This window comes from Misgurnus anguillicaudatus, chromosome 3, assembly GCF_027580225.2.
Source record: "Misgurnus anguillicaudatus chromosome 3, ASM2758022v2, whole genome shotgun sequence".
NCBI lineage: Eukaryota > Metazoa > Chordata > Actinopteri > Cypriniformes > Cobitidae > Misgurnus > Misgurnus anguillicaudatus.
Window position 1 is genome coordinate 1,970,250 of NC_073339.2, and position 19,300 is coordinate 1,989,549.

The following is a 19,300-nucleotide window of genomic DNA, read 5'->3' on the forward strand; positions in this document are numbered from 1 at the left end:
GACTCCCAGCATGCACTGCAGCATGGATAAATAAGGATTTTTTTAACAATTTTAATTGTCACCATGGTTGAGATTCATAGTCTGATTCTTGATGTTTGGGCATCCCAACTATACAGCGGATATTTTTTGTCCAAAGTTTCTAAAACTCCTTAATGACAAACTTCTGTGAAAGAGTTGGATCTAATATACAATATTGGCAGGAAATAAACTTTTGATTAGTAAATGAATTAGGTGATGATCTTTACAGTTATACCAACTACCACAGAAATACATTAATAACTTTTCATAACAAATGTGGTGCATTACCACAAAGTTAACACAACCAGGAAAAAACTAGTAGGCAAAAAGTCAAGTGTCAAGAGACCAACTAAAACAAACACGAATCACAATAAGGGTGACTTAAAATGAAACATCAACATCTAAACCTAGTAAGTGAATTGAGTTTTCTACAGCAATATATTTACTGAACATTCAGAAATAATGTTTTATAAAATAATAAAATGCAATGTTTCTCTATCATTTACATAACAATTAAACAAGTCAATATAATAAACAGCTGTTGTTTTAAACATTGTGTGAACATTAAAACATGACATTGTCATAACGTTTAAAAATGGTAAAATGTAACGTTACTCTAACGTTCAGACAACAGAAACGTTCCTAGAACTTAAAAAAAACTAGCCGCTTTTAACGTTGGCAGAATGTTTTTGGGAACATTCGGGAACTTTCAGGGAACGTTCTTAGAACTTTTTATTTCTAGCTGGGACACTACCATATTCGGAAATAGCACAGGGCTTCTATGAAGCTGTAAGCTTACATTATCTTGTAATGGTTATAAAACTTTATTTTATTTGAACCATGAACATGAATGCAAGTCCTGTCGCATCGATTACAAATGACTATGATGGTGAAAACTACAACTTTGTATTGTTCCATGTCCTTTAACAGCATCATCAAGCTTGTTACTGTTTCGCGATCTCAAGCAGTGAAAATTACGTATTATCCCTTTAACAGTAAAAGATAACAGTAACAGGTGACTGTAATGAACAACTTCATGTATTTTCCAACAAAGGTGTGGAATAAGCTTGAGTCAATCACAACATGAGAGTATTAAACAGTCGTTAAATTCACTTCTATAATTGTAGGAGCCAAAATGTGTTATAATGTGTTTTTCACTTTGACCATTGTGTGGTGCTGTGACCATTTACATTTAGTATAAAGGTTGCTTTCCTATCGTGATGGGCAGGTGGTTTGACCCAGAAGGGTAAAAGGTTTTATGTTTTAATGTATGCGTTTTTAGGTTTTAATATATACCTTTACCTCGCTGTATTTATATTTAATACGAAATTGGATATTATATGTGTTGGTGTTATGTGGAACAATTAAACAATGTATGATGATGCAACAGAAGAATGGACTTCTCGTTTTTCATGGAGATGTATACAAGAGAGGTAAACAATGTACCATCAACGCAAGAATACGCGTCAACCTAATTATTCCGGCATCAAATAACCTAGTAGTTTAAAATAATAGATTTAGCTCCTACAATAATAAATATGGCATCCCACCAACACCACTACCACCAAACATCTTATGTTAATTTCGATACCCAAGTCCATGCCTATACTCCAATTAATCATTTATTCACAGTTGATAACAATGACTCATTTGCTTTGTGTGTCAGACTTCAAAAAGAAAATCAGATATAAACAAAAAACAAACCATACACAGATATCTATCCAGCCTCTGTGTCTCTCCTGGAAGGAAAGGTTCTGTTCAATAGTCAAAGTTACATCAGCTGGAACTAATCGCAGTGGACAGGACCGCTTTTCTGGAATTACAAATGGAAAGATCTTTTTTCCTGAAGGCACTCCAGTAATTTTTGCAAAATTGCAATTGGTCCTAGCATCAAAAAAGCTCACTTTCCTACAGCCTCTGCCCCACAGGTGATTTTCATCCTCGATCTTCACTCTCACTACTTCAGGATTTGTATTCATCTTAAACATTATCTGAGATGTCAGTAAACAGTACAGGTCTCCATTGCGCCGGAGACCCCAGCAGCTGTCTTCAGGGGACAAAGGTTCAAGACACACTCCAAGTGTCCAGTGTCGACTATTTCCCACCTCAATTTTGAATGTGTGAATCCCATCACCATATCCCACATTTCCCAAGACCATACGGTTGCTGTACAGAGGGTTGGGATCATTTTGAGGGACACACGAGGTCACAGTGGTTAGATCATCTGATACTGAGAAGCATGGTGCAACTGTGTTCGGATTCAGAGTCATGGGGTCTATAGAGAAATCAGAAAGAAACATCCCTATTCTTATAGCCCTTTATAAATGGTTCTTACATTATATGAAAACGATCTAGTTTAGCACTTACAGTAAGGGCAGATGTCCTTCATCTTTTCCCACACAGTGTACTTCAGGTTTTCCAGATGTTTAGAAACATCGATTAAAGTTTCTGAACACAGCCCTGGATCTAGATCTGTGTGCTCAATTCTAAACAAACAGACACTTCTAAACGCATGCAAATGAACCCATACCTGTATTTGTACTTCACTTAGCTCTTAAATCATTTCTTAAAAAAATGTAAAGTACCTGTTCATAATGCTGTTATAATTCTATGAAAATGCACAACAATACAACACGATTAATCACAGTTTAAAGACAACAAAAAACAATGTAAACAACACAGAAAGAGCAAGTATGTGTATTGACACCCAACCTGAAGGAAGCTGATGTCATCATCCTTGATTTCCTCCTCCACCTCTCTGATCATATCTGAGAGTGACTGTATTCTTCCCTTCATTCTTCTCTCCATCTTTTCTCTCTTTCCTTTCTCTTCTTTATTCAGAGCTGCTATTCTGCTCTCCTCATCTTTCTTAAGGAACTGATGGAGCTTTTTAAACTGCTCCTTGAGTTTCTGTTCGGTTTTCTGAGTTTGAGACTGGGGGAATGAGAGTTATCCAATGTGATGTCAAAATCCCATATCCAGTTTGATATGTGTTTAGTATTCAGTTACTTCAGTCTTGGAAACACTTCAGTAAAAAATATTTTTGTAATATTTTTGTAATGTTTGTCTGACTTTTTCACCTGAATGTACTTCAAGACTTTGGCATCCTGTGCTGTACCGTTCTGTAATGATGATAGGGTCCTCTCAATTGGACGTAGAGCTGCTTTAAGCTTCCCCTTAAATAACAAACATTCACAATATAATATATATAAAATAGTAGGTTGAATGGAGTTTCAAAAACAAGTTGTTTTAACTTCATGTTGCTTTCTACGGGGTACTTTTAAACATTAAATACATCTTAAATAAATAAACCTACAAAATTGATTTTTGAAATACACCATAAAAATTGGGACACTTATGGCGACCCAATGGTAGGCCTACATATTTTGTTGAATATTGAATAATCCTTTATTTTCACCATTTTTCTTAATAAGCATGCTGAATGATGGTCAAACTCCCACCTTGCGCAGGCGCACAGTTTGCTGCAGTGTCTGTGTTTTGTGGTAACTGTGATCGTGTTTTTTACACTCCGCACATATGGGCAGTTCGTCTGTTTGGCAGAAGAGCTGAACTTTCTCTCCGTGTATGTGACACAGCAGTCCCTCGTCCTTCTTTTTGCCGGACCTGCGTTCTTTCAGGTACGTCTCGCAGGCGTTGCGCAGGCTCAGATTGGAGAGAGGCTCGTGGGGGGAGAGCTGGCGACAGACCGGGCAGCTTCTGGAGCGGCTCGTCGTCCAATGATCGGTAATACACCCACGGCAGTAACTGTGTCCACAGCTTAATAACACGGGCTCACGGAAGAGCTCAGTACAAACGGGACACGACAGATCCTCTTCAAGTGCCATTTAACCACAGAGACACGAGGGCACAATGTAAAAAATGATGAAAACACAGAAATAGAAATTGTTTAATTGAGAGCAAATTAAGCGAGCAAAGAGAAAAAAGCAAGCGACAGGTGCAAGCAGTTTCACTTCCTAATAAATATTGACACACTGTGCTTTAGTAGGAAATAGGAAATGACATGTTAGAATGTGATTGGCAAAGAAAATTAAATAGAGTCACGGGTTTAAAATGTTTTATATACCTGTACAGCAGAGGGCGCTGTGCGCCTATAAAACGCCAGATTGCCAGGCAAACATGGTAAAGAAATAATAAAAACAACAATATTAAATACAACAAATTCCACTTTTACACAAATATTTAAAGTATGTTGTAACTTTTGAGTAATTCTGAAATAGACTGCTCAATATAAAACTGTTATTTAAAGTTAAACTGTAATCTCTGTAACCCTAAGCTAAATACTACATTGATCCTATTTATTATGTATCAGTGTATGTTTGTACAGGTCTTGCTATACTTATAGTACAGCAGTATACTAATAGTCTATAGTGAAACTTGTGAAGACTTGCAGAAAAATGCATAGCCTTGCCTACATACATACATTTACACATGCATTACACACTTTAATCTCGTAAGACAGCAGTTTTGTGGAAGGGTTTGGATTTAATGGGAAGGGAAACATTTTGAAAGTCTGGAAATAATGAAATGATGTCCAGGGTTCAAGACAAATAATTGTATGTCATGCTACATGGTGTCTATTCTGCCAGCATAGAAACATTAAAATACATAAATAAAAACATAAAAATATAATTATAAGAAATAAACATGTGTATGTTTTATACAAACAGCAAAACTCAACCAAAAATGTGTGCGTACCACGCCCACTGTAGGCTCTGGAAGATTCTTACTGGACGCAACAGTTTCTCTTAAAGGGGCGACCGCGAAATTAAAGGCGCGCACGTCAGATTGAGGGTTTGTCACAAACTCTTTTACACTTTGTACATTTTAATAAGCATATTTTATTACATTTCTCTCTGTCATTTACTAGATGATTGAGAACAAGAGATTTGCCACATTCGTTTAAATACCACAATGTTTCCATTTTAGCAAAAAGGCCTCCCCTTTAATTCTTCTTCAGGGACCACCAACAGTCTCTTCCGCTTTAACGTCGTCTGACAGTAAATCTCCAGTTGTGTCGGCGCTCGACCACTTCAGCCGCAGATCTTGTCTCTTTCTCCGGCAATGCATCTGCTCGCTGTCTCTCTGCTGCTTCTACTCTGGACCGGCTCGGTTCGCTCTTATTTCCCGGAGGAGCGCTGGAGCCCGGAGTCCGCGCTGCTCGCACCCCGGGTCCTGGTCGCGTTGGTGTGCCGCAACTCCGAGCACTCTCTGCCGCACGTCCTCGGTGCGATCGACCGCCTCAACTACCCCAAAGATCGCATGGCCTTGTGGTAAGTTCAGTCTCATTATTTTGCTTTTTATTGCATCAGGGTCAGTCTATCACATCCAATGTGTAGTGCGAAGCCGAAATCTCAACTGACGTTTGTGTATCAGATGTAGGGAACTTTAAGAGAAAAATGTAAACAATGCACGCTGAAGGTACGTGCACTAATCGCAGCTGTGTTCACAAGAAATCTGGAGATGTTTAAGTTGGAAAAGGGGGAAATGTGTAGCTTTGCATCTGCTGTGGCCTGCGTGGATTTAGGGGAAACGCGCGTGTTAAGACTTGTCCACGAAAAACAGATATTCATTCATTCATTCATTCATTCCCACTCCATCACTTTTTTCTCCAACCAATCTGATCAGCCGACGTGTCCTTATGATGTGCGCGTGGCATAGGGAAGATGGGGCAGAGAGTAGTGTAAGGAAAGTTGGCTGGACAAACTGTCCCTGTCCTGCTTAAATCTGAGAGACGATGATGAAAACCTTCCCTGATGAAACACTGAGAGATTAATTTAGTAAAATTCACTCTGGGAGAGAGAGAGAGAGGAGAGAGAATGATAGGTTGTGTTTCTCCATTTGTAAATACATTTTTGTTGCGTTTAGTATTAAACTACTTTTATAAAGTTTAGGAAAATATCAATTATTTCTTTATTTAAAAAAAAATAAGACATCAAAACTGTGGAATAACAAATTGGAATTACATTGTGACCAAAGTAAACTCAAATCTCATCAAAACTATGTTATATAATTTGATCATCTTCAGTGTAATTACACTTGGCAGACATTTAGGGCTGTGCAAAAATATCGATACAGCCAACTATCGTGATATTTTTTTTCTATGATAGTGTGTCAATATTTCAATCTCTACTGTCAAGATATATTATTTAAAAATCCCTCTGTGTGAGTCAAACATCCTCCTCCGCCGCTGCTGTAGTTGTCACTGTCCAGTTGTCTGTCATATACAGCCATTCGGCCAATGTCTCAGAAGTTAGCGGGAGTGAGAAAATGGCAGAAATTTTAAAAATGCCTACAGCTATCCAAGCAGATGTGTGAAAGCACTTTGGCTTAAAAAAAGACAGAAAAAAATCAGCTTTTTTACAGTTTTGATTATAAAAAAAGTATTGCAACGTATCGCAACATGCAACGTATTGTATCGTACCGTGATACATTGTATCATGCCCATGTATCGTGATATGTATTGTATCATGAGGCCCTTGCCAATACTCGGCCCTAGCAGACAATTTGTAAAAATTTCACTTTATCAAGCTTCTTCTTGAGGTTTCACACTTTTTAAACAATATTGAAAAAGTTCACGTGTATTCTGGGCTCTTACTGGCTGCTTTCACACATTTTCTAATCTATATACAAGTTAATCCTCAAAAGTTGATCTATACACCCGTTGTGGGAAGGGCAATTTGATGTTGCCAATTAACCTACCGCATGCTTTTAACTGTTTTGGATGGAGTAAACACCACCTCCACACAGAAAGACCTCCTGACCCAGCCTGGGCTCAAACTAGGGATATGTGCTACCCATGAGCAGCCCGGCATGTTTAATGTGTAATGTGCAAGGTTCCCACGGGTCCTTGAAAACCTTGACAGTTTGTGAATCTGTAAAAAAATTCAAGGCTCTGGGAAGTTTAAATAAATATACATAGAAACAGGTCATTGAAAGTACCTACATTTTATTTTGTCGCAGAAGTTTTCTGGAAAAATATTCCATAATAATCCCTGGGTAGTGTAGGGTGTATGTCATTAAAAGTATAGATTTTTTAGCGCACATGCCAAACTGTTAGTTTTAAATACTTCTATCTAATGTATGTAAATTTTGTCAGTATTTGGGCCATACCAAAATGCTTTTTTTGCATAGTTGTGTTTGATGCATTCTGAACACTGTAACAACGTATCTTACAATGTAACCTTGCTCTCACTTGAAATGTGTCCCCACATTATTTTTTGTATTGGACCTGGAAAGTTCTTGAAAGGTCCTTGAATTTGAAGTAAACCAAGGTGTGGGAACCTGAATGTACTGTTAGTGTGTAACACAGCAGTAACTTTGGATAAAAAATATAAAGTGACGTTAAAAGAATGTGAATTATATGATGGTCTCATCCACAAAACATTTTGACAGCAGTTCAAAGCAGTTGAAAACGTGGCAGAGAAAAGTAAAGTTTTGCGATTATATCATCCTTGTGTCATGATGTTTAAAATACTTTTACTGGTGTGTGTTAGGAGCCAGGACTGAAGCTTTGTTGTCTCAGAGTTTGTAAACTGAACTGTCAGGGTTTGTATTGTTCCCACAAATGGACCAAAAGTCAACCACACGCTGCCCAATGTTGCCAAGAGGACCAGAAGCTGTGAGAATGTATTCAGCACTCGCTGGCACTATAACACAATACTCTACACTGATCCAAGACCTGCCCAACACTACTCCTAAAAGAACTTCTTTCTTTAGATACTCAAAATTAAAATGATTTGGCAGGTCTGTGCTTTAGCACATTAAATTATATATAATCCAAAGATTTATTACAAAAGAAAAGTAGAAGTGTCACGTATAAGAGGCTGTGACTGCTAACAAGCAGTCTGATTCAAAATCATAGCATTGCTATTAAAGGTTCACATGCGCAAGAGAAAAGTCAAAACATGAAAAATCGCACTAAACATGTTTCTCCACAAGCTCCTCTTTAATCTGTTCCTACTTTCATCTACTGAAGACGCATCCACCACATTAGATAGATCTGTTGTAGATACATCAGACAAGTGGATCTGGAATGGAATTTGACACAGGAATTTTCTGAAGCTCAGCATGGCAGTGTTTTTATAATCCTGTGTATTTAGTGAATATCAGATGGAGAGAAAACCAAGGAACAGACTGATAAGTCTATTTTGACTTTTTATGGTTTCTGGCAACATCTTTGCCTAAATCGTGTGTGAACATGTGCAATCTTGTTTGCAATCTCTTCACAACTGAATGCTTTGGTTGATTACAGGCCGTTGCTGTGTTACTTTTCTAAGTACAAAAAAGATGCAATCCTGCACACTATCAACACTTGCTAAATATTTAAATACAAGCAACATTTTGGTGCACTAACCTTCATCAGGCATGTACAAGGTCAGTGAACCAAAACTGTTGCTTGTGTTTAGGGATGCGCGATAATTTGCATGCAATATCATGCACATCTTGTCAGTAAAGCCGGTTCCTTAATTAGTAGTAAATCGCCATCAGCTGCTTACAGGTGGAGCGGCATTTACTACACAAAGCCGTAGTTCAGTGATAATCAGACGTATGGCCTGCGATATATATGCGATATGGCCCAGCTTGTAAGTAAACTACGGCTTTGTGTAGTAAATGCCGCTCCATCTGAAAAAGGCTGATGACAATTTAATACTAATCAAGGAACTGGCTTTACTGACAAGATGCACGTGATATCGCATGCAAATTATTGCGCATCCCTAATTGTATTAAAGGGGTCATAGTGTAAAAATCTGACTTTTTATGTTTAAGTGCTATAATTGGGTCTCCAGTACTTCTATTAACCTAGAAAACGTGAAAAAGAACAACACAGTAACTTAGTTTTGGTAAACCATTCTCTGCACGCATTTGATTTCACTTGTTTTGTGACGTAGTAGTGATACAATTACAATAATACATGCCCTTGATCTGCACTATCCAAACATAACACTGCCATTTAGTGGAGGGAGGGATGGAGAAAGAGAACAATAACTGATGATCATTGCGATCAGTGTTTGCATTTTATCAGCTCATTTGTATTTTAAAGGACACACCCCAAAATGGCACATTTTTGTTCACACCTACAAAGTGGCAAAATTAACATGATATTATAAATTATCTATGGGATATTTTGAGATAAAACTTAACATACGCACTCCGGGGACACCAAATGCTTGTTTTAAATCTAAAGAAATCTTATATGATCCCTTTAAAAAATTAGCAAGTATTGATAGTGTGCCGGATTGCTTCTTTTAATATTTTGGATTCAACATTATAGTTGGACCATTTTTCCTACACACCTATTGTTTTTTTTTCAAGTGTGCTGAGTTTGTATTGAACAAATATAGGTTAAACCAAGTGTGTAAGTGTTTTTGTTATGCTGGATTTACACTACAGATCTTAATGAACAATTCCGATTTGTTGCATTTATCTGTTTTGTTTGAACACCGACTTTAACACATTGTCTCTTAAAAAGTGATATGTATCGGATATCTGCATTTACACTAAATGTACACATCTTAAACCACTGAGGAAATAAAACTTTTTGCACTATGCAAAAACTTACACATTTGTGTCTCATATCTGATCTGTGCCACATGACAGAAAATCGTAATTGAGTCACTTTAAAGAGGCAGTGTAAATAAAGCACCATGATGAACTCAGTTGGCCCTACATGTTGTGCTTGTGAAGGTATTTTAATTTCTGAATGATTTATAACTTTGTTTAACACCACACCATCTTGTCTGGGGCATTGTTGAGGGTCAAATGTGTTTAGGGTCAAATTCCTTTTGTGTTTATATATACCAGCTGTCTCTCTCTCTCTTACTATACTGAGAGGTCATTTCATAGACTTCCATTGGTTTTATATCTGAATATTTATTTTCTATGACATCAACATCTAAGGCCTTACATTAAAAAATTGATGAGGATATCTATGACTGAAAAGCAGTAAAATGTCCTCAACAAGCAAAAGTTTCACTATTGGTGCTTTTCCACTGCATTATATATGGCTCACTTTTGGGGGGTTCAAATGGTTATAGTATATAGCACATACTAGCACCAAATACTTTTTTTTTTAGTACCACCTCGGTTGAGGTTCCAAACGTACCGTATTATACTAAAATGTGTAAACAAACAATGCAGATCATTAATGATGATGTCACATCAGTAGAGGCGGCACAACTGTAAGGATAAGTCTATAATCCCACCCACTTTAAAACCGTACTGATGTGTAAAAGCAAACCGAAGCGAGTCGAGTCGTGCCGAGCTTAGTGGTTCTATGCAGTGGAAAGTTAGTGGGAAAGTTTGGCCTATACAAATATAACTAAACCTTTACACACACACTTACTGGTTAGCAAAACGCAGGCCTTAATCCTTCAGGTCTAACCAAACTATAAAAACAAGCTTCTTTCTTCAAAGGTCTTTTAGTGAAAGTTAAACATTGTATAATTGTACAGTGTTGAAGATGAAAGCATAAACTATTATTAGAAAAACTCTACATTTTTTCTTTGTCTCTCTTTGTCATTCTTTTAGAATTGAACATGTTGGAGGGACAGCAGACTATTTTATGTGTATAAAATGTATGAGATCCAGATTTCTTTTTAATTTCTTAATATATTTCTCTTATCTCAGGGTGGCAACAGATCATAATTCTGACAACACTACTGAGCTTCTCAGGGAATGGCTTACAAACGTCCAGAACTTTTATCATTATGTGGAGTGGAGACCACAGGAGGAGCCCAGGTGAGCTGAACCTAAACTTAACCAGGTCATGTTTTGTAAATGAATCTCCTGTGTTTATATCTCATGCTTGGTTGTATATGTGTGTGTCAGTTTATATCCGGACGAGAGTGGACCGAAGCAATGGACTGACCCTCGATATGAACACGTGATGAAGTTGCGGCAGGCGGCGCTGGAGACGGCTCGTGAGATGTGGGCCGATTATTTTCTGGTACTTCTTTTAAGAGTCTTTGTGGCTGAATTTAGCTGTTTTACCCTGAACTTGAACCAGTTTTACCCTCGTTCTCTGCTTAAAGTCAACATGAAGCAATTCTGTAATGTGAAACGTAAATCTTCTGACAGAAAATTGTAGGGCGGGACGTTTTTCTTCTGAATGTTTAGTTCTTCAAAGTTATAAATGCTGTTGGAGGAACTCAAGATGCGTAAAGCGTCTCCTCTCTGTGTTTATTTATAGTTCTCTGTTCTGGCGGCCCTTTTACTTGCTGTTTTTCCATCTAGCATCGCAGTCTTGAAGTTACTTATTGGTCTGTATGTGTATCTACAATATTTTGTACAAATATAGGTTTATAATCAATCTGGTGAGTGTATAACGATTTTCTGTGTTGAGGTTAACCACTAGTTAGGGATTGTGAATGCTGTTTCTATGCTGTATAAAGTATAGCTCAGATCCAAAAAGTGTACATAGCATCCAAAGGACCATCAAAACCAAACTGAGCCTCAACACGAGTCTTCATAGGCATTCCTCAGTGAAGTGTATGAGAAACTTGTGCATAGCAATGCATTATGGGATTGTCTAGAAAATTGTGATGCTGCTGTAAAACCTCACAAAATGATGCTTTAAATGTTGGGAAGCTCACTTGCTTTAGATCGGGGCTTTTATTGCTGTACTATTATGTGATAATTGTAGTAAGCCTTACATTTTTTCTACCCAGGTGGTGGATTGCGATAATTTGCTGACAAACCGGGACGTTTTATGGAAGTTGATGAAGGAAAATAAGACCATCGTTGCACCCATGCTGGAGTCCAGAGCTGCGTACTCCAACTTCTGGTGCGGCATGACGTCTCAGGTGTGTGAGGAAGATGAGAACAGATTTGGAGATGATCCATAGACCTATAAACTGATCTCAGATCTTGTATGTGTGTTTATAGGGTTACTACAGGCGGACACCGTCCTACATGCCCATCAGGAGGCAGGAGAGAAAGGGGTGTTTTGCTGTTCCTATGGTTCACTCCACGTACCTGATAGATCTGAGGAAGGAGGCGTCCCGTCAGCTGGCCTTCTATCCACCTCACCCAGACTACAGCTGGGCCTTTGATGACATCATTATATTTGCGTTCTCCGCCCGGATGGCAGGTCTGTCTTTCTGTTTGCTTGACTTTATTATAGAGTAAATGATCATATCACTCCCTCCTTAAAATATAACTGTTATTTTCGGCAGATGTTCAGATGTACATCTGCAACAAAGAGACTTATGGGTATTTTCCTGCACCCCTGCGCTCCCATAATACACTGCAGGACGAGGCAGAAAGTTTTCTTCACTCTCAGCTGGAGGTTATGGGTGAGTCAAATGATGAGAATCGTGTTGAGAATCTTATTTGTCCTTGACGTTCCCCAATGACATCATCATGTTCTCGATTGTTCTGTGTGTGTTTTCTCCTCAGTGCGTGGACCTCCAGCAGAACCATCTGTCTATCTGTCTGTTCCTCATAAGCAGCCTGATAAACTGGGTTTTGATGAGGTGAGACTTATATTCAGAGATCTACTACCCGACCCATGTAGGGTTTTAGTTTGGGTTTGGGCTTGTTTTTATGTATTTCTGTCTGTCTCAAACAGAAGTTTCTTCTACATGATACAAGTCGCTGTTGCCAAACGTCAGTAGAACATGTTCACGGTTGAAAGTTGATGTTAATCCAGTTTGATCAGATTAAGTTGTGGACCAATCATGTGTTATCTTTGTTCAGGTGTTCATGATAAATCTGCGCAGACGCGCTGATCGCAGAGAGCGCATGCTGAGGACTCTGTATGAGCAAGAGATCGCATGCAAGATCATCGCTGCTGTAGATGGCAAGTATGTCACACCTAATCTTCACATGTATACGCAAACACACTTCCAGAACATCAGCAAACATCAACTTCCCGTAATTTTTATCTCTCACCTATTTGGTAGATTGCACAGATTGTTTCACATATGCATATGATTTCTCTCTTTCTTTCTCTCTTTCTGTCTTTCAGAGCATTAAATGCGAGTCAGATTCATGCCATGGGTATTGAGATGATGCCTGGATACAGCGATCCGTACCACGGGCGGCCGCTCACTAAAGGAGAACTGGGCTGTTTTCTGTCACATTACAACATCTGGACTGAGGTGTGTCAAGCTTGTCACAGTACTGTCGTGTTTAGTCACTATTTTATAGCCTACTCGTATTATTTCTGACAACAGAACAGATAATATGTAAAAAAATAGCACTCAGTTGTGTTAAAATGCAATATAATGTGACATATTATAGTAATGATGGGGACGAGACCGCCTATGCCGAGTCCAAGTCAAGACTGAGTCTTTGAAGAGACTAGACAGAGTTCGTTGGCTTTCACCATAAAAGCATGTCAGTTTTGATATTCATGATTAATATCACCCCAGTTAATAATCAACAGTTAGGCCTACAGACTAAGCTAGATTGGGAATTGTTTAGAGGAGCAGTCTTAACGTCTTAATATGGACTATCATTAAATAAATCCCTACCACATGCATCATCTTCTGCCTATTTTTCTAGAGATAAATAAACGGCTCTGATGGCAGTATCTTTGCATTGCACCATGGGATGTCATTTTCAAATAATGCACGTCAGCATTGCATTTTATTACTATTGTTATGTGTTGTGTGGTTTTTATATGAACATAAAAAATGCATTGGTCTTGAGGACTCTGAAATTACGAGTCTTTCTCCTCCCACTGTGGTCCGAGACAGAGTCAGGACCGAGTCTTTGAAGGAACAAGTCCGAGAAAGCAGAAATCGGTCTCGAGACCAGTCTCGAGTCCGAGACCGAACTCAAGTGCTACATCACTACATTATAGAGTAGAAGCTCACTGCAGATTTCAGGTGGCAACAGTAGAGCCCTGTATTTCAGCCCGAGCCCGACGGGGCCCGACCTGTTTACGCCCTTCGGGTCGAGTGTCGGGCCAATTTTAACGTCACAGCAGATACGCGGGCCGGACCTCGGGCTTATTTAGGCTTCTCCATCTTTTTATATTTTTCAATTTAATTAAAAGAACCTTTTGACAGACATTGATGATTGCAAAACAAACATAGGAAGACGTTTAACCTATCGCATGAGTCCGCAACGCACAGCCACACATTTACAATGCAGCTGTTGCGTATAACAGCAGGACCTTCAGCGCACCAGGAAAAATTATAAATGGAGTACTAGATTAAAACCTTGGACACTGTACATAATCTATGCAGACAGCATCCAAGACATAATCTATTAAATACTTCTCCCTGTAGTAATTTCGTGTAAGAAGGGTGTGTCTTTATTTCTTGTTTGTGTATGTTTCAACTTTTTTTCTTAGTTTAACTGTTGGATGGATACATGAATAGCCATGTTCTGTGGTTAAGTCCTTACATTTAAAAAAAATGTATATGCATTGCGAAGTTGTTAGATAAGGTAGCATGCATGTTTATTCTGTTTCATGTTTATTTCGTTTCGTTTTATATAGCCCTTTTTATTTTTTTATTTCTGCGCCCGTTGCAACTGCGAGCAGCAGAGCAACCTGCCTCCGCTTTTTAAAAATATAGTGTGTTTATAATAAACGTTTAAACTAACATTGTGATATGCTGAAAATATATATTTTATATTGTTGTTATTATAGGCAAGTGAAGTGTTGATTTGAGAGGCTCAATTCATCAAACATGTCGTCAACTTGCTGTCGGCTGCTAACAGCTTATAATAAAAAACTTTAACAAACAAAAAATGCTCTAAAATGTTAATAAAAAAAGAAATATAACTATTTTGTCATTTAAAACAAAACGGAACTGCTTTAATTGCTGCAAGAGTACAGCTGTACAACCTGTGTAAGGAGTTATTTTTTGCTATTTCTGCGGATTTCTTTTGCAAAATCTATGCGGAATTTTGCAGAATAATTTAAAATGTTTTAAAACGATCCAAAATATTACAAAATATGCGCTGTGAATATTACAAAAAATAAAATATTTTATAACTATATTATACATTTTATTAAAGGATTACCCTGAATTAAACTGGACCAACATGAACCAACAGATAATGGATAATGTGCTGTCACGACCATAGAGTTTTATATAAATTACATATATTACTGTCTACAGTGTAAGAGTAAAAAGAAAAAGCTTCTCATAATGAATGTAGCGTATAGCAAGATAATTTCATCAGTTTAACAACACAATATTTATATATTTATCTTGTAAACGGATTTTAAATAATAAATAATTGTCGCGTCAAGAGAGACGATAGAGATCTCATTAACTTCTCCGCAGTAAGTTTTATTTCAAATTCAAGTTTACATATTAAATAGGCTATTAAAAAGTTTGTGTTTCTCTCATAAAAACCTCACAGCAGACAGCACAGACGTCTACTCACAAACACAATGCAGTGATGCGGACACAGATTCCTAATGGGGAGAATTAAAAAGTTCGGACTCGGGCTGAGAATTCTGATAAGCTGTCGGACAGGGGCCGGGCTAGGGCCTAAGCGTCTCGGGCCAGGGCCGGGTCAGGGCCTAGATTTCTGGCCCGTGCAGGGCTCTACAACAGTAGATTGCACCTACACACTGCGATGATGTTACAAATATGCTTATTAATGTGTGATCTCATCACTGCCACAGTCTCTCAGATTCCTGTGGAAAACACTGTTTTAACACACTTTATTTTATGTTAATAATCAAACAGATCTGGGGCACCATTCACTTCCATAGAATTTCTTTTATGCTATAGAAGTCAATGGTGCCCCAGATCTGTTTGTTTACAAACATATAAACTTATGTAAATATAAGCAAATCTAAGTTCAAATAACACTATGTATTCTTCAATTAATTCTCGATAACTGGCAAGTAAACATTTAAATTATCCAGTCAACTCTGTTTTTCTGTTTTGTCCTGCCTGTCCAGTTAAGAACATAGTCAGACATATTTGCATATACAAGACCATGCAATTTTGATTTTTTTGAAGGGGCCATGTCACAAGACTTTTTCAGCCGTGGTTGGATAGTGCAGATTAAGGGGGCGGTATTATTATAATAAGATCTCCTTATGACATCATAAGGAGCGCCAAATTTCAATGACAGAATTTTTCACATGCTTGCAGAGAATGATTTACTGAAACTAAGTTACTGGGTTGATCTTTTTCACGTTTTTTAGGTTGATGGAATCACCGAGGACCCAATTATAGCACTTAAACATGGAAAAAGTCAGATTTACATGCCATGGCCCCTTTAAAGTGCGAGATAACAACCTAAAAACAAGCAGGGGGTAATAGGAATTTTTACAGTTTGAGACATACATGTGCGTGTCTGTATGCAGATTGTGGAACGGGGGTTGAAGAGGTCTCTGGTGATCGAGGATGATTTGCGTTTTGAGGTTTTCTTCAAACGTCGTCTGCAAAATCTAATGCACGAGATTGAAACTCAGAAGCTGGATTGGGACTTAATGTAAGTATATAGAAACATACATCCGCAAACAGCAGAATCTGAAGAGATTATTGGAGAAGAGATCAGTTGAATTATAAATCCAATCACAAGAGTTGTGTTTATCTTGTCATCTTAACAGTTATATCGGAAGGAAGAGGATGCAGGTGGATCACCAGGAGAAGACTGTACCCAGAATCCACAACCTGGTGGTGGCGGATTATTCTTATTGGACGCTGGGCTACATGATCTCATTAAGTGGAGCTCAGAAGCTCCTGCGAGCAGAACCTCTGAAGAAGATGCTGCCGGTGGATGAGTTCCTTCCTGTCATGTACAACAAACACCCAGTGTGAGATATCTGTCTGATCGTATTGTATGATTCTGCTTGTTTTTTCTTTCCACATGAATATTAATGTCATTTCTTGGTCTCGGCAGTTGAGGAGTACATGTCTCACTTTGAACGGAGAGACCTGCGGGCGTTTTCGGCCGAGCCTCTGCTGGTTTTCCCCACGCACTACACGGGTGACCCAGGCTACATAAGCGACACAGAGACTTCCACCGTCTGGGACAACGAGACCGTGCACACCGATTGGGACCGAGCGCGCTCACGAAAGAGTAACGAGCAGGAAGAGCTGAGCACTGACGCTCAGAATACAGACGTGCTACAGTCCCCGCTGGACAGCACGGCCAGAGATGAACTCTAAGACCTGCCTGTTTCCCTTTACACTTTAATAAGTATTGACTGTTTCATCTAACACAAACTATTAACAATGTGTTGGGAACATTGAAGATGCTGCGTCTAAGCAGATTTTTAACAGGGAAAGGAACCCGAGTGAAGCTGGTCATCTTGCAATCTTGCAGGGTCAGTTTAAAATGTGATTTACATATTTTACGCGATCTTGATTTGATTGTTTTGTGAAATCACTACAGGAGCAACGACGACAGTCAACACATTATGGTATGTTGAATGATCAGGTTGACATGTTTATAATCTCTGTACTGAGTGATGATTTTAACCTGATCTCGTGGGTCAGATAGAAAGCTTGTCAGGGGTCCTGGCCAATCTTTCGCGCTCATACGTGACTTTACTTTATTGTCTCACCCTGAGGATAACTTAAGGACATTTTATTACTGTGAGCATTTTATTTTCTGTGTAAAGCCTTTTAGTGTGGATATAGGCTACGTTATCCAGAAATCATTGAGCATATAACAAAATTTACTCTTGATAGTATGTGAGGTGACCCTGCTTGCAGATGACTAATTTATTGCTTGTTCAGCTGAGATCTTTACAATGTTAGTATAAATACAGACTTGATGGTTCTGTCTGTGTTATTGTCACTGTCGCCCTCTATCGCTCATGATGTGAATAGCAGGTGTAGAGCTCTGTTATTATTTAGCCTTCTTCATTTTTCTTTATTCTGTTTTTATTTGCCATAAGAGATTATTTTGTAATATGGAAACTTTATTAAGAAAGAATCTACGAAATATATGTTAGAAAATCACATTTTTACATTGTTTGTAAGAAGTGAAAGCTGCTCTAATAAAACTTACTTTGGTAACACCTAAAAAAGTTTTATAAACTTATATTTTTTCACTTAACTGAAAAATCTAGGGTGAAATAAAAAGGTTAAAATTACTTAAATTGGTAACACCTTAAATATGTTAATGTTTTACTTAAAGTGAGAAAATATAAGTTGATTTTAGGCATTACCAGTGGAAGTATTTTTTTTAAGTTGATCCAACTTTTACTTTTTACAGTCTATTGAAAAGCAACCTACTGAAAAGACCAAACCAGCTGACCCACCAACTTTGCAAGGCTGGGAGGACCAGCTTAAACCAGCCAACAAGTTTAGCCAAACCAGCCAAGCTTCCAGCCTGATCAAAAAGTGGCCCAAACCCCTCTAAAACCAGCCTGCTACACCAGCCTGGTTTTCAGATGGTCTTTTCAGTAGAAAACAAGACTTTGTAGCAAAACTTTACTTTTTATTTACCAAATTATTTTTCCAGTTTCTTTTGATTTTCTTTTTGTTACATCTGCCTAATAAATGTGTCCACAATGTGCCTTTTATACCAAAGAATAAAGTTAATACAGTTTGTTTTAAAATTGAGTTTTTTTTGCGGTCTTACGGATAAACAGACCTGATTAGAAAATATTGATGACTTCCCTTACGAAAATGAATCATGTTTTTGCCATACTGACTACCATTGGCAAAACCATTGTTTTAATACAGTAACCAAGGTTTATACATGGTTTCTGTAGCAAGACCGGTTATTTTGTGGTAACCAGGTTTTTCTTGTAGTAAAATCATGCTTAATTTTTTTCAATATGGGCTTTGCGTAAATTCTGTGATTTTTTTTTTTTTTAGATTATTTGGAAAAAAATCCTGTTTCTCACTCACATCAGGTATGTATGTTTATTCAGACCGGGTGTCTACTAACAAAAATAGACTGGTATTTTTCTCCAGAACTGTGAGCCGCTTAACGTGTCATTCAAGATGAACAGGACTGTTAATAGAGGATCTCTGCAGGTATTATAGACCTTTTGTCTTCTGGGAAACATGTATGCATTATTATAGCTTCTTTAGGACCAAAATAAGATATTTAAATCAAATAATTATTTACATTAGTCACCAAGTTTACATGCACCCGACTTTTAAATTTAGGGTGTTGACTTCTTGAGCATCACTGAGAACTTGTATCTATTTTAATAGTTGCATCTCTTGAGATTTATCTTATTATCACATTGAGGACAATCAACATCATCACAGTAAAATCCCCAGTGTATTTTAGTATTTTCTCCAGAAAACGAGTCATCAAAATAAAAATTTAGAGACAGGAAAATGTCCAAAATGTAATTGATTTGAATGACCAG

General features: G+C 37.9%; 2 protein-coding genes across 5 annotated transcripts; one reads left to right on the top strand and one right to left on the bottom strand.

Moving 5' to 3' along the window:
- Positions 1 to 771: 771 nt before the first annotated feature.
- trim35-1 (tripartite motif containing 35-1) lies at positions 772 to 4,002 on the bottom strand. Its single transcript, XM_073866435.1, has 6 exons — positions 3,480 to 4,002; positions 3,099 to 3,194; positions 2,731 to 2,952; positions 2,604 to 2,626; positions 2,386 to 2,504; positions 772 to 2,293 (listed from the first exon to the last, which is right to left on the bottom strand). The coding sequence occupies exons 1-6, from the start codon at positions 3,861 to 3,863 to the stop codon at positions 1,665 to 1,667; spliced, it is 1,473 nt and encodes a 490-aa protein (XP_073722536.1). The 5' UTR covers positions 3,864 to 4,002; the 3' UTR covers positions 772 to 1,664.
- Positions 3,627 to 18,316, top strand: colgalt1b (collagen beta(1-O)galactosyltransferase 1b). 4 transcript variants are annotated; one of them, XM_073866404.1, is made up of 14 exons: positions 3,638 to 3,762; positions 4,707 to 4,830; positions 4,966 to 5,309; positions 10,666 to 10,776; positions 10,867 to 10,984; positions 11,706 to 11,840; positions 11,923 to 12,127; positions 12,213 to 12,332; positions 12,436 to 12,512; positions 12,736 to 12,842; positions 13,007 to 13,139; positions 16,325 to 16,452; positions 16,571 to 16,773; positions 16,861 to 18,316. In XM_073866404.1, the coding sequence occupies exons 3-14, from the start codon at positions 5,101 to 5,103 to the stop codon at positions 17,130 to 17,132; spliced, it is 1,818 nt and encodes a 605-aa protein (XP_073722505.1). In that variant the 5' UTR covers positions 3,638 to 3,762; positions 4,707 to 4,830; positions 4,966 to 5,100; the 3' UTR covers positions 17,133 to 18,316. The 4 variants fall into 4 exon arrangements, with proteins under 4 accessions (XP_073722507.1, XP_073722505.1, XP_073722506.1 ...); XM_073866405.1 differs by having other exon boundaries at positions 4,997 to 5,309; XM_073866406.1 differs by lacking the exon at positions 4,707 to 4,830 and having other exon boundaries at positions 3,627 to 3,762; positions 4,997 to 5,309.
- Positions 18,317 to 19,300: the final 984 nt, after the last annotated feature.

Coding starts and splice junctions, on each gene's coding strand:
- colgalt1b (XM_073866406.1), top strand. CDS start 5,101: ATGCATCTGCTCGCTGTCTCTCTGCTGCTTCTACTCTGGACCGGCTCG. Junction 12,843..13,006: donor ATCGCTGCTGTAGATGGCAA/GTATGTCACACC, acceptor TCTGTCTTTCAG/AGCATTAAATGCGAGTCAGA. Junction 16,453..16,570: donor AAGCTGGATTGGGACTTAAT/GTAAGTATATAG, acceptor TCATCTTAACAG/TTATATCGGAAGGAAGAGGA.
- trim35-1 (XM_073866435.1), bottom strand. CDS start 3,863: ATGGCACTTGAAGAGGATCTGTCGTGTCCCGTTTGTACTGAGCTCTTC. Junction 2,953..3,098: donor AAGTCTTGAAGTACATTCAG/GTGAAAAAGTCA, acceptor TCATTCCCCCAG/TCTCAAACTCAGAAAACCGA. Junction 2,627..2,730: donor ATGACATCAGCTTCCTTCAG/GTTGGGTGTCAA, acceptor GCATTTTCATAG/AATTATAACAGCATTATGAA.